General features: G+C 40.1%; 1 protein-coding gene and 1 long non-coding RNA gene across 2 annotated transcripts in view; one reads left to right on the top strand and one right to left on the bottom strand.

Annotated features, from left to right (window-relative positions):
* LOC137479256 (uncharacterized) overlaps positions 1-12,106 on the top strand; it is a 33,786-nt gene extending 21,680 nt beyond the window's left edge. The window contains exon 2 of the long non-coding RNA XR_011002091.1: positions 11,924-12,106. This is a non-coding gene — a long non-coding RNA (uncharacterized lncRNA). The remainder of the gene's footprint in view (positions 1-11,923) is intronic.
* PTPRC (protein tyrosine phosphatase receptor type C) overlaps positions 1-12,177 on the bottom strand; it is a 59,015-nt gene extending 46,838 nt beyond the window's left edge. The window contains exons 1-2 of the mRNA XM_068199614.1: positions 12,154-12,177; positions 11,951-12,066 (exon numbers count right to left, since the gene is read on the bottom strand). Of these exons, the coding sequence (XP_068055715.1) occupies positions 11,951-12,017 (67 nt within the window). The 5' untranslated portion in view covers positions 12,018-12,066; positions 12,154-12,177. The remainder of the gene's footprint in view (positions 1-11,950; positions 12,067-12,153) is intronic.
* Positions 12,178-13,955: the final 1,778 nt, after the last annotated feature.

Here is a 13,955-nt window from a genome sequence, read left to right as displayed (position 1 = left end):
TTCAGTTAATTTTTCTGATTATTAGACTGATCTTCTCTTTGGGCCATTTTATCATCACAAGTATGGAAATCCATATGTTTGTAGCACTTAGCTACAGAAGATCAGCAGGAGCACCTTCAAAAAACATAAAAAGAAACAAGTATTTCTAGTTGTAGAAAGTTTTCAGTAGCAATTCTGTAAATATGGCCTGAACTGTACATTGAGCACCACAGACATAAAACACTGAAAAGATTTTCATTCTCTTCACAGAAAAGAGAATCTAGTAGAGGAAAAACCTCTTTCTGAAGTTCTGAAGAACTTCTTTCAGTGAAGACACTGATTGCATCCACCACCACTGCAAAGATCTGGTACCAGCCATATGTCAGCTTTATCACCCTCTCTTGCAGTGCTCTTCAAAGACTACCTTAGAGATGTAAAGCAATTTTTAAAAAGTGTGTAGGGTTACTGTACCTGCTATGGTTACTCATTATCTTGAAGAAAGGCTGTCATAACAGACAGAGATCAGATTCTACAGAAAGATTATATTAATAAACAGTTATTACACACATATTACACAGTACAACTCCATTCAAGGCTCTGCTTACAGCTGTATCTTATGATCAACTACTGCATTTGCAAACAAAGCCATTCCAAATGCTTAACATTTTATAATAAAACCTTTTCACTCAAACTTGCAGCCATCTAGGACCCAAAAGTCCTCATGACACTGAAATCCAACGCTGCAAATTAAAAAACAATCAATGCCACAAAAACCAACCAAACAAAAAACAAACCAAAAACCCCCAACCCTCTGTAGTGTTTAGTAAATGTTTTTAAATATTTTCTGTATTGTATTACAGATCCAGGTCACACGTGAATTAATTGAAGAGCTTGTATCTCCTAGAGCTTGTATCTAGAAAATTCACCCACTTTTAATCAGGAAATGTGATTTTTTATTTACGGTCTAAATAAATCAATTAGGTCAATTACATGTCAAAATTAATTTATTATTGCTATTACTATTTATGAGCACTTAGATATGAAAGTGCTGAATGCAACCTTAATTTTTTTTAACTGAACAGAACAGAATGTGGAACCTCTCTTCCACATCCAGATGCTGCTCACATTAGCTCATCTCCTGCAGGTAGAGGAACAGCTACAAGAACTGAGAATCCGTAGGGTGGGATTACATGCTCTCCCATACAAGACAGTGAATGTGTGTATGTGTGTGTTTGTAACACATCATCCACACACTCTCGTTTGTTTACTGTATTTCACTCACTGGTGGGAGAATGCAATATGTTAATGAAAGGATTAAACAGCTGGAGAAAATAATCATTGCAAATAAATATAGTGTCTTTGTATGTGACCTGATTTTTTATTGCTTCCACACACTTCCACACAGCAAGAGAAGAGCTGTGGAACACTTTTTTACCCACAGTAGTTTTATCATTAAGTGTCATCTTCCAGGAATACTTACACCAGTTGTTGACATGTATAAAGATTATAAAAGCACAATGTGATGATATGTACAATACATGGACCTGTGTAGGACAGTTCATCTTGAATCCTGGGAATAATTTATTGCATGCTGCTTTGAATGAGGTGTTGTATGTCCCTTTCTCAGAAAAGGAAGCAAATGGCACAGGGGATTATGCAAGTTCTCTGGCTGGCCACATATGCTGCTATTACTTTTTCCATTATCAGTCTTTCCTCTCACCACTAGAGCATTCCCTTTTAAGAAATATCCATGCTGTCCAGAATCAAATCAGAAATCCTTTGAGAACAAGACTATATTCATCCCACATTTGTCCAGCACCTGGCCCAGCAAGAATGCTTGACCACAGCTATGGAAAATAGCCCTCCTACAAACACAGAAGACAGTCACAATCACAGAGAGAAGCGGCTCATTCCTGACTTCCCAAGTAACTCTTTCTTTCCTCACCAAGTATTCAGCATTCACAACTTCAGAAAAACTTTTAGAAAATATTAACTTGCAGCTGAACACTACAATTTTTTCACATTGTCTCGGTGACCAACACATGAAGGTCCTCTGAAAATCGGATCATTTTATTCTACGTAAAAACAGTTCCCAAGCATTTTAGAGCTTACAGTCAGAGCCAGGCATATCTCTTCCAGAAAGCTTTCTCAGGGCAGCTAACAGGAACTTCGAGTTTGAAGACCCCCAGTAGTCTTAAAGGAAAAAAAAAAAAAAAACACAAAAAAACCACCCCAAACCAACAAAACCAGAAAAATAAAATAAAATCTGTAAGACACTTAAATCCTTTTCAGACTTTCCACTGACATCACCACTGAGGTGAAACTCAGGTAAGCAGCAATTTTATTGTGAAGAGAAACAGAGAGCATCAGCTGCAGTGAGAGCAGCTGAAAATGGCATTTCTGACATGCATTTTGTTATGAAAATGTCTTCCTTGCTTGGTGAAGAGTGTGGTTTTTTAGAAACCATGGTTTGCAAGCAGTCTTTCCCTTGCCATTTAAGACACCCTCCTGCAATGACGACACACTTGATGACATCTACATTGTAAATGGCTTTCTTTCCAATATTAACACAAAAACTTCAACCAGCTACTGCACCAAACATTTGTCTATTTATTCAGGGCAGTGCAAAACTGCATCTTAGCAAGCCATTGAGCCCAGCATTAATTACAGGAGGAAGACAAATGCAGCCGTTGGTTTTTCATTAACTTTTCGAATAATTAATCCACATATCTTGGCATTTTTATCCTGAACTGTTCTATGATTTCTAATCAATTTAATGCATCATGTGTTGATTCAAAAGGCATCTTTAGGTGAGTTCCATAACTGTATGCCTCTATAAATAATATACTACATATTAAAACTTAACTGTTTTATCCCTTCAAAATCCTCATGGCCAAACTGACCAGTCTGTGAAAAGTAAAAAAATGCTAAATTTGGCAAGCCAAACAATATAGGACTTTATGAAAGTTTCATGTCTGAGTATTACAAAGCCTTGATCCGTGTTACTGTCAAGGTTAAATAACTCTTTACAAAATTCACATTCATTTCCTTGAGCTGCCTCCCTTGTATTCAGCACTATTCCACTGTAAACTTTCTAAATGTAGAGAGGAAGCTGACACTGGGTTAAGCTGTTATTATTCATACATTTTTTTCTAAGAGCAAGAATATTGGATGTCACTCAGAAACATTTATTTCTAAGTCATTTCATTAGCAGACAGACAGCAAAATCAGAAATGCTACTAATGTCTACTAATGCATATTTCTTTCTGCTCTGTCACATCTTTCCCTCAAATTTCAACCACATTTCTTACCTCAGACTAACACACCAGACTGCAGGTGTTTGGAGGATGTAGAAAGATCTTTCACTTCTGTTGAGGCAGCACAGTTGAGCATAGCAGCATTAATGAAGCTGCAAACCAAGTCAAGCTTTTTTCTGTACTTGTTAGACAGTCTGAGGTATCCCAAATATTACCCTTCCACTCACACACACTGCACAGGCATGCATATTCACAGACTGTATTTTGGGAGGAGGGACCTTGTGTACTGCATACAAGAGACCTGAGGCAATAATCTCTTACTGCCATGAGGGATCAAGAAAAAAAATTCCACATAATTTAAAAAATATATGTTTCATCATTTAAAGTCTTCCAAGAAAGTATGATATTAATAAAGAAATCCTCCAGATACTCTATCCAAAACTCATTAAAGCTGGATGATTTCTCTAAGGTGTATACACACGTGATTTTGCATTCATTTTAGACACCAAAGGTCTATCTTGAGAGGTTAATCAAACTGCTGCAGTAGCAGCACTGGTCATCTTTCCTTTGGTTATGTGAGTGTATGATTTTACATTATATGCTGACAAAGTCAAGTTGGCCTGCACTTCTCTAGAACAGTTATTCAGGTATATAACTGCAACCACTGAGACTCCTAAAACACCTAATTTACTGGACAGGCTTCCTATTGGATGTACCCTTAAGTGTGGAGGATTCTTTATAACATGACTCCTTTTGCAGCTGTGGTCTGTTCAGCACACCTCAGCTCATCCACAGACACAAGAAGTAAAAGGCTGGTGGTCCTGTTCTGGTGTCTCAAGAACTCATTGACCAGCTTCAGATATTTCACCCAATAATGGGTAAAATAGAGACTACAGTTCATGTGATCATGTTTTACAAAATTTCAGATTTGTTAGGGTTAAGCACAGTATGGGTTGTTCTTACTCAGCACAAAACTATCAGCTCCCCATTGACAATACCTGTGCCTTAGGACTGAGAAAAAGGTATAAATTTATGTACAAGTCATTTGCTCCATGCTTTTGTTTTCTTTGCTCAGATACTCTACCCAAAATACTCTAAGGCACAGCCAGTTTCATCACATTAATTGGTGGTAGTTTACATGTTGCAAGACACAGGCATATCTGTAAATATTTAAGGAATTAGGATTCTACATTTTCGGCAAGGTAAGTGTTACTATCTTCAACTTGACAGATGATGAAACTGAAGTCTAGAGAAATGAAAGCAACACTTCACACCAGGAGTTTCTGAGACAGCCTAGACTGCAGCTGACTTCTGTCTTTTATATCTTATTCTAGAAGCCTGACTCTGTCGTTTATCTTACCCTATTTTTCCCTACATAAATCTTAACTTACAAGCCTTCAGGAACAGTTCAGGGCTTAATACTATCTGAAATATTCAATTCAGTTTTGCAGTGTATATGATTACCTGGAAAGGCAATACTAGCCCTTTATTTTTATAACATCTCAGCTGAGGTTCTGTATTATATACTCCTCTGAGTGTAAAAACCTTTCAACTCATATAGGACATATGCTCCAGTTAACGAACTACTATTTCCTTATGTATTTTACAAAGAGCTTCATTGTATGGCTTCATTTTTCTATTAGACAGCTATTTTGATTATTTCTCTTACTGTCAGGAAAAGAATCTATTTCAAAAGGCAATTAAAATATTCTTCTGTGGAGTTCACATTTTTTGAAACAACAAAAAAGTCATTCATGCCCTAAAAAAGGTACCTCTAGACCTCTTTGCAAGGCCGTGGGATTATGAATGAAGAACAGACAGATTGTGAGAGAAGTCTTTGAAAGCAAAGAATAGAAACCTAAGCAAGCAGGCCAGCCGAGAAGGCACTGACACAGAGGGAATAACTGCAAGAACAGTACTGCAAAGTAGTGGTATAAAAGAAAAGAAGTGGATCCTGTTAGCTATACAACACTATGGATAATATAAGCTAGCACTGAAGTGCTCACAGCTAGTTTCTAAAATCCTGGCAAACTGCTTTACTTGAAAGGGAAAAAAGGCTAGAAATAGATAAAATGCTGTAACAGTTACTGAAACACCAGTGAAGAAGACCTGTTTGCAAGTGCATGGATAGCCTGGAAAAACATCAGGACATGCAGGCTATAAGAACAGTCAAGTTGTAGGGAAATAAACAACTTTCATAACTATATCTGTTATTTTAATCTTGATATTCACAGGAGGAAGTCAGAGTTTTGCCACTCTTTAAAACTTCTCACCTTTTTTTTTTTTTTTTTTTACAGAAGTGCTTCAGGGCCTAAACTGAGCTTTGAAGGGAGTCAACTACTTCCTCCAAAACATACTGGATGCACTTCATAAGTTTGTCTGAAAGAAAAAACTACTTGATTTTTGTTATATATGATGTAAGGTACATCAGTGTGAACGATGGGTATCTCAGGAGGATGCAGAAAGCAGCAGAGCTCGGGGACAATCGCCGTCTCGCAGGCAGAGCTGGCAGTCTCAGTGCCAGCAGCCAGCTCGGTGAGCCCATCTGCTCTGAGCAGGCACAAACACCCAGCCCAGCCCTGCCTAAGCCATGCACTCCTGTAACACACAGGCTCTGCTGGGGCTCAGAGGAACTCACAGCCACAGAGCGGAACTCTTGCTAGCAAGCCTTGTCCAGCACTTCAGACCTTCCTAAGCTGAACTCTTGCTAGCAGGCCTTGTCCAGCACTTCACACCTTCCTGCAGCGCTTCTCACTCCTTTGCTGTCTCGGGTTCCATCTCTGCATGCTGTGCTCTTCCCGCTTTGGTTCTCACCCTGGGACTGGCAGCAGAGGAGGAACAGCCTCCCAAAGAAGGAGGAATGACTGAGTAAGTCTGCCCTTCACAGGGAGATGTAGAGACACTTCAGAGACACTTGAGCTAACCACACCACGTAGTTGACTGAGTACAGAAAGTCAAGCCATGTCAGCAGACCTCAACATGGGTGAATTTCTTCTGCCTTCCTGGTGGACCAGATTTATGCTTATGAATATTAACTCTTAAAGTAGATAGAGAATGTAAACAGAGAACGGACATTTCCATGCCTTGCTGGTCTCTCCTAGCTACCAGCGGGATACAGTAAATACCACAATGCAGCTGCACAGCAAAGGAAAACAGAATATATACAATGTATTCCCATCTTCAATGTGGAGACCACTGTTTGTTTAAAGCATACACATGCTCCCGGACCAGCAGGCAGTTCTTCAGATAGGTCATGGGAGTCAGAAAAACAGAGCTTGATTCCTGACACTCAGCACATATGGAAAGTCACTTCATCCTGTCTCCTCCCCCCATTTCTTCTGCCTTATTTCATTATATATGCAGTATTTTTAACATGGTTGCTGTTGATTCATTTTTCAGAACCTTAATATATTAAGTTCACCAAATTGAAACTAAAGGAAGTGGTTCCAAATACCAAGCCACCAAGAGCTGGACCCTCTTTAGACCTGGTCTCTGCATGACAGGTTTTTTGGCTTTAGGTCTACACTAGTAAAATATTTTTAGTATATCAATATACTGATGTGAGTGAATAAAAATGACTAGAACATGTATTTTCCATACTATGTAAGAAAGACACACTAGGCCAGAACCAATCTCTTGCACTGTCTGCATCAACAGATATACCTATAGCACATCCACAACCCAGCCATCTGCTTGTTATGTTTGAACAGATCTAGGTTAATGAGTAAAAAAAAAATCACATTCAGTCCAAATCTGTATCTAATTTCAGTCCAGAAACAAAGTTGTTCAGCCAGAGTTCTGCTGAGCTCCAACTTGTGTCCTGCCCGTATCTTAGGTATGACACCACAATGAAACTAAACAGCTTCCAGTTCAGCAATTGTTTGTGTCTGGCCAGCCCAGGGAGCAAGCAGAGCTGCCAGCCACCTGTGTGCACAGCACTCCCTGCCTCCATTCACTAGGAATAAAGCACTGGGGTGGTGCACAATGTGTAAAGCAGGCAATTTGTTGTAAATGGTTAAGAGGCCCCTGAGTGCAGGACTCTGGGGTAAGCATTTCCAAAATGTAGTGCACCACTACAACAGAAAAGAGCAGTCCCCAACAGAACCTGCAGTGAGGCATCTGTAAGAGGGCAGCATCAGTGGTGATGCTCTTCACTTTCTTCTACCTTAATATACATTCTCCTGCCAGAGCAATTCCCCTTAGACTTTATCCTACACATAGAATGAACCAATATTACTAAGTTCCACTGCATAAAAAATTAGGTTGGCCAGACTCTTTCCAAGGGTATAGACTGACCTGTGAAAAAGATTTTCATGGAAAATCAGAGCCATAGGATAAGCTATCTGAAAAGAAAATGCAACACTTTCAGCTGGAAGCTTGCAGAGCTCTTGAGCATGGAGACTACATGACCAGAATTTCATGTGTGTGCTGGTTTTGACTGGGGTAGAGTTAATTTTCTTCACATTATCTATTTTGGGGCAGTGATGAAAAATGAGGTTAATAATCCAGAGATGTTTTCATCACTGCTGAGCAGCACTTACATAGTCAAGGCTTTTCCTGCTTCTCGCATCACCCCACTAAGGGAGGAGATTGTGGATGCACAACAAGCTGGGAGAGGACACAGCTGGGACAGGTGATCCAATTGCCCAAAGAGATATTACATATGGCATCATGCTCAGTATTGGAACCTGAAGGAAGGAGGAAGTGGGGACATTCAGAGTAATAGCATTTTTGTTCCCAAATAACCATTACATGTGATGGTGTCCTGCTTTCCTGGGGATGGCTGAACACCTGCCTGCCCAGAAGAAGCAGTGAATTAATTCCTTCCCATTGTTTTTTCTTTACCTATTCAACTGTCTTTATCTCAACCTATCATTTTTCTCACTTTTACCCTCCCACCCAATCCCACCAGGAGGCACTGAGCATGCAGCTGTGTAGGGCTGAGTTACCAGCTGGGGTTAAACCACAGCAGCCCTCCTTGGCGCCCAATGTAGGGCTCAAAGGGGTTGAGATAACAACAGCTTTGACTGGAATGGGTTAGATGGAATTTACAGCTGTTGCTGCTCTTTGGCTGCGTTGGGCAGACTTCTGTGCTTGCTCTGGGCTTGGTGCCTTACAGTACATTAATGCAGTGCTCATATGTGGCTACTTTTTCTTTCCCTGCTGTTGTGCTGCTGATCTCCTCACTCTGCTGTGCTCGGGGACATTTTGAGGACAGTAATGGTGATGCACAGGGACTGGCACATGGCCAGGGCATCATTGCTGTTTCTGTGCTGCTGTACTGGACTGCTGGAACTGCCTCCAGTGTGAGCTCAAGTCAAAGAGACTGTGACCTGTGGGTGAGTCCACGTGGGAGCAGGATATCCTGAAGCTTCTCTGACCATGAATAAGTCCATGACAAAGTGGGTACATCTGAAGTGCCTGTGGCCATGGCTGTGTCAGTGTCAGTGCCACAGCAGGTGTGCACCAGAAGGCACTGGGGCCCGAGGCCAGCTCCGTGCTGCAGCAGGTACAGCTTGAAGCACCAGCAGCTGTTCATGAGGCTGGGCTGGAGCACCACAAAGGTGTGGCCATGGATAAACCCACAGCAGAGTAGGAGCTCCCTGCAGGGACTGCAGCCAGGAGCGAGGCCAGGTTGGGCAGGTTTGGTTTCTGAGGGGACAATGACTGTGGGTGAGGCCGTGCTGAAGCAGGTCTATCTCCAAAGGCACTGTGGCCATGGACAGGGCTGTGCTGGAACAGCTGCCCCTCAGAGCCACTGTGGCTGTGGATAAATCCATACACCAGCAGGTGTGTCCCTGAAGAGACTGGTTCATAGACAAGGCTCCACTTCGAGTACGTACAACCCTAAGGGACTGCAGTCTATGGGTAAATCCAAGCTGGAATAAGGGCAAGGGGAACAGTTCATTGCAATGTTAAACCAAACAGGGAGTGGGTAAGAGACTGTAAAATACCTTTAAGTTGTGATAACCCATGATTTGAATTGCATATTATAGGAATTACTATAACAAGAACCACCCAAACCTATGGAGGAAAAGCCTTACAAGAAACAGAGCAAGTGCATCAGGAACCCAAATTGAGCTGGCTTTGGTGCCCAATAACCACAAAACAAACCACCTCTCCTGTCCTGAGTATCACCACAACATGGAGCCCAAAGTCATGGACTAAATGGACTCAATGCATGAGTGGTAGACATCTTATGAACACTTTGCACTGGTACCTGTGTATTACACCAAAGGATGGGAAGGTTGTGGTTATCTACCTCTATTATCAACATGGTTTTCAGCACAAACCCATACTAGCTACTGTGTCCAAAATTAACATTATTCCAGACAAAACCAGCACAGCGTGCCTGCTGAAGCTTGATACTTTTAACTTGGGGAAAAAAAAGTCACACCCAAAACTATCAAGCAATTATTTAGTTTCCTGAAATAAAGGAAGTGGCTCAGAAGTGGGTGAAAGCTTTTGAAAGCTGTCAAATTGCTAAAACTTTTGTGGAGGAGGGGGGAACTTGAAATAATGATCTAATGGAAACAGTGCTTGTTCTGCAAGCATTTCTTTTTCTAAAGAGAAGCAAAGGTGTTTTTCTGACTTTTTTGGCTTGGGTTAGGGGTTTTTTGGGGAGGACTTTGGGGTATTGGTCAGTTTTTTTGGGGTGTTTGATTACCACTACAATATCTCCTTCTTATCAGAAAAATTAGTTGGATACATGCTTTTTATTTGAGGGATTTACACAGTGAAAAGGCATTTGTGCAGGCTCTAACTTCTATTTTGTTTAGTTTAATGTAGTTTGATGCTCTTAAATGAGGTTTAGTGATTACAGGAAATAAGTGAAGTTCTATAGGATGTCTGAGCTTGTGGAGGAAGTAAGACAACCTTAAAATTTCTCCTGCTAAGTTTTCAAAATCACTAGGTACAATAGGCTGCTGGAAAATAATTTTAGTAATAACAAAAGAAGTCCCAATGCCCACCAAACTGTTACAATCAAGTGCCTGAAAAGTGATTGCCATAAAGCCAAAGCCTACGCCACCCTTTCGAAATGCTGCTCCTCCATTAAGAAACCCCTCCCTAGGAGATTGCCCAGTGTCCCTTGGCCACGAGGCAGAGCAATCTGCACAGCAAATATGAAGTTTAATGGCTCTGTCACCCTGAGAGGAGATGCAATCTCTGTGCCAAACTACATCATAAAAACAAGGTCTATGATGTTGTGTACTCGATACTACAGCATGAGATTTAATTTAATAGAGAGGAGTTAAAATATTTCCTTGAGGCTCTTCAGTTTAGAAAATGTAGAGAGGAACTGGCTCAAGTCAGACTACCGTGTGTGAACAGAGAAAACAGAGAAAAATAACTATTACTTGAAATAAAATGCTATTACCCATTTATCTGGCTTCCAGCCCTCTCTGTCAGCTAACATGTTGACTGACTGTGGAGGTGGCTGAGAGAGCAGACAGTAACCTGCCTTTTCTGGAGAAAAGGTAGCAGTGGGAAGTCTCAGAATGACTTATAAAATGGAAAGTAGGACAGCAGATTAAAAAAAAGTCAGGAAAAGCAAGAGATTTTGTTCTTTTCCTCTGCAGTGCAGCATTCACTTGTTTTCTTATAATCTCCAGCAGCTATCAACCAGATTTATGCAGTCCTGTCTCTGTTCAGAGACTTTGAGGGACAAGAGAGCTAATGCTCAGGCTTCAAATGCTCTTCTTAGCTGGTTATCAACTAAAGGCAGATCATTTTGTTGCTTACATCAGTATAAACCTGGAGTTACTATAGTGACATGAGGGTAGAAGCAGGAATGAATTCAGTGTAAATGAAAAGAGATTTCAGCCCTGCATATAACTCGCTGCCACTCCAGAAAAAATATTTCCAGCCACTTTGTGTCTGCCATTAACTATCCCAAATTACATTACCAGCTAAACTGATGGAAGATACATATACATAAAATGTTGCATTTTCTTCTGAAGAAAATATTTTCTTGAACATGGATACTTTTTTGACTTTAGGTTAAGTATTACCACAAGACTAATTGCTTTTCTTGCTATTCTCTTTATCTGTAACATCTAACAGGTTCTGCAAGATCATCCTCTTGGACTCTTTCTCTCAAAAGGTCAAGCAACAAATTCACCAGCAGTGGGATAATGAAATATTCCAAAGACTATTTAAGGAGCCATTTTTACAAAATAAAAAAATGTTTTACAAAATAAGTAATTTACCAATAGTAGAGATTAATTTACAACTTTTAGAACTTGTTACTAACCCCCCTGCAGTAAAAAAAATCAAAACTTGAGCAACTGTAAGCAGATTCTGTAATCAGGGAGTGGCTAACATTGATGGGAAGACTTTTTTCTTCACGGATTTAAACACAGAAAACCAATACTACATCATGAGATGAAGCTGAACATAAAAACTACATGGAACAGGTTCACATAAGAGACCTAAATGTATTCTTTTTCAAATTCAGCTATAAATTTGGTTGTTTTTTAAAATGGTCCATATAACTCTCATATGGGACCACGCAGAAGACATTTTAGCCCAGTGCATGATGTACCAATCTTCCTGACCTAGGTTCTTGCACCATTGCACACAATTGTATTCTAATTTCTGAACCAAGATGGTATTTCTGCACTCTGCAAAGCTTTTCACTGGTTTTACATCTACAGAGGATATTGAGGGATCAAAATGAGAGAAAGAAAAATCAGTTGCGATCTCAAACCTACCTTTGAGAAAAGCATCCTGTCCCAGAAATGCAACACCAAATGCTAAGAGTTTAAGCCACAAAAACATGGTTATTTCTGGAAATCAGGCGTATCCTTATGAAACAGCATGTGTCTCTCTCTGGAAAGCAAAATAAATGTTATCTTTCTGTAAAAGAATTTCTTCACAAAACTTGAACCCAGAAGGAGACTAACTAGGCACATACATTGCACTGCCTGCTTATCTGTGAAGGAGCTGCTTCCTCTGTTACCCCAACTAACCACTCACAAACTCGCAGTGCACTGTAGTGATGTCAGAGACAATTACTTCTTCAAAAAAACTTCTTTCAGTTTCCAGGAAGTCAAAGGGGTTTTTCTTAGGTTCCTGCAGTAATACTTAGTTAGCTTCCTTAATTCAACTAAAGTAGATTATTTTCAGCTAATTCTTCCTTTGTACTTAGGAGCCACACAGGACTCCACTTTCCATAGGACTGGATTTAGCAAAGTCTTTTTTTTCCCTTCATGTGCACTTTCCTGCACACATTCACTGATTCCCATGTATGTTATGTAAGTTTCTTGAGATTTCCGTTGAGAGAAAGAGAAACCCTAACCACGAGTCACCAAAACACTTCTTCTGACAACAAGGCCTTCATAAAAATGCATCCTCAGGTGAAGTTACTGATGATTAAATGAAAACCAATTAAAAATGGGGTTGAACTAGATGATTTCTACAGGTCCATTCCAACCCTAACTATTTTGTGATTTGGTGGGATACATTTCTGAATCTTTCTACAAGGATGTCTTTCTGGGTATGACAGTAATACACAACAAATGGATAGAGGCAGTCTTATTCTGTTTTCTGTAATGTTTAGAATGGGAGAACTCAATACAAATCTTTACCATAATAGTGCAGGAGGATTGTTGTTGCTTTCATGGACTTAATACAAGGTACAGCAAAGACATTTTCCCTCACTGCATGCACTAAGGCAGTTCTCAACAACTTGGTAACAAATGTCCTGTATATAGTAGACTACAAGGGGAAGAAATATTTGATTGCTTCTCTTATTGAAGATCTCCAAGGTTCTAAAAGAACCAGCAGAACCCTGTCATAAGACAGATAAAGAAGGGATGAGAATACTTTTGTGCTGCCTATTCATAAGTCCTTCAGAGACTTCCTAAGCAACACACAGGAAAAAAGTTGCACAAATTCACATAACAATTCACAAATGACATGACTGAATTAAACTCCTCATAATATTAAATACTTCTACTATTATGAATCAAGTCTTAGTAGACAGACCAAAATCTTAGCTTAGCATTAAGCAGCATGTCTCCATACAAAGTGGCTGTAATAATAATTATATTGTAAATGTGTTCAGAACAAAACTGATCTAATGATATTTCTCTGACACGCCCAAGACTCCAATTTTGATATAAAATAACCTCATCATTCTGGAGTTGTCACAAATTAAATTTGGACTTTAGCCATACATTGCCTGCAGCACTGACATCTTAGTCCCTTTTATCCTAGACAAAAGCAGCATACCAGCATGGCTGATGTGTGCCATCTGATGAGCAAAGTGTATGACATCCAGTGAAGAATCTCTTGTAAAGGTTCTCAAAGAGAACCAGGCTCCATTCCCACCTGACCTTCCCCAGTAGTTTTATACAATCTCCACTCAACACCTCTAGCTGCAACCCCAAGACAAATTCCTGCAGAATGGATCTTTTCTGGCTGTGTGATATTTACAGAGCTTCCACAGCACTGAAATATTGTAACATACCCTATCTATTATTTAGTGAGAACATCAAACACTCCAGTGATCCCACTGTTCTAGGTATACTGCTGACCATAAACCATCAGCTGTCAAAATTAATGACCGAAGTTACAAAATTACATAAGAAGGACACAGAACTGTTGCAGCAAATCCAGAGGAGGGTCACAAAGTTGATAAGAGGATTGGAGCACCTTCCCCATGAAAGCACGCTGGGAAAGTTGGGGCTGTTCAGCCTGAGAAAGTTGTGTGGA

The sequence above is a fragment of the Anomalospiza imberbis genome, chromosome 9 (genome assembly GCF_031753505.1).
Source record: "Anomalospiza imberbis isolate Cuckoo-Finch-1a 21T00152 chromosome 9, ASM3175350v1, whole genome shotgun sequence".
NCBI classification, from domain to species: domain Eukaryota; kingdom Metazoa; phylum Chordata; class Aves; order Passeriformes; family Viduidae; genus Anomalospiza; species Anomalospiza imberbis.
Note: the sequence above shows the minus strand (reverse complement) of the source record. Positions and strands in the feature narration are given on the sequence as shown.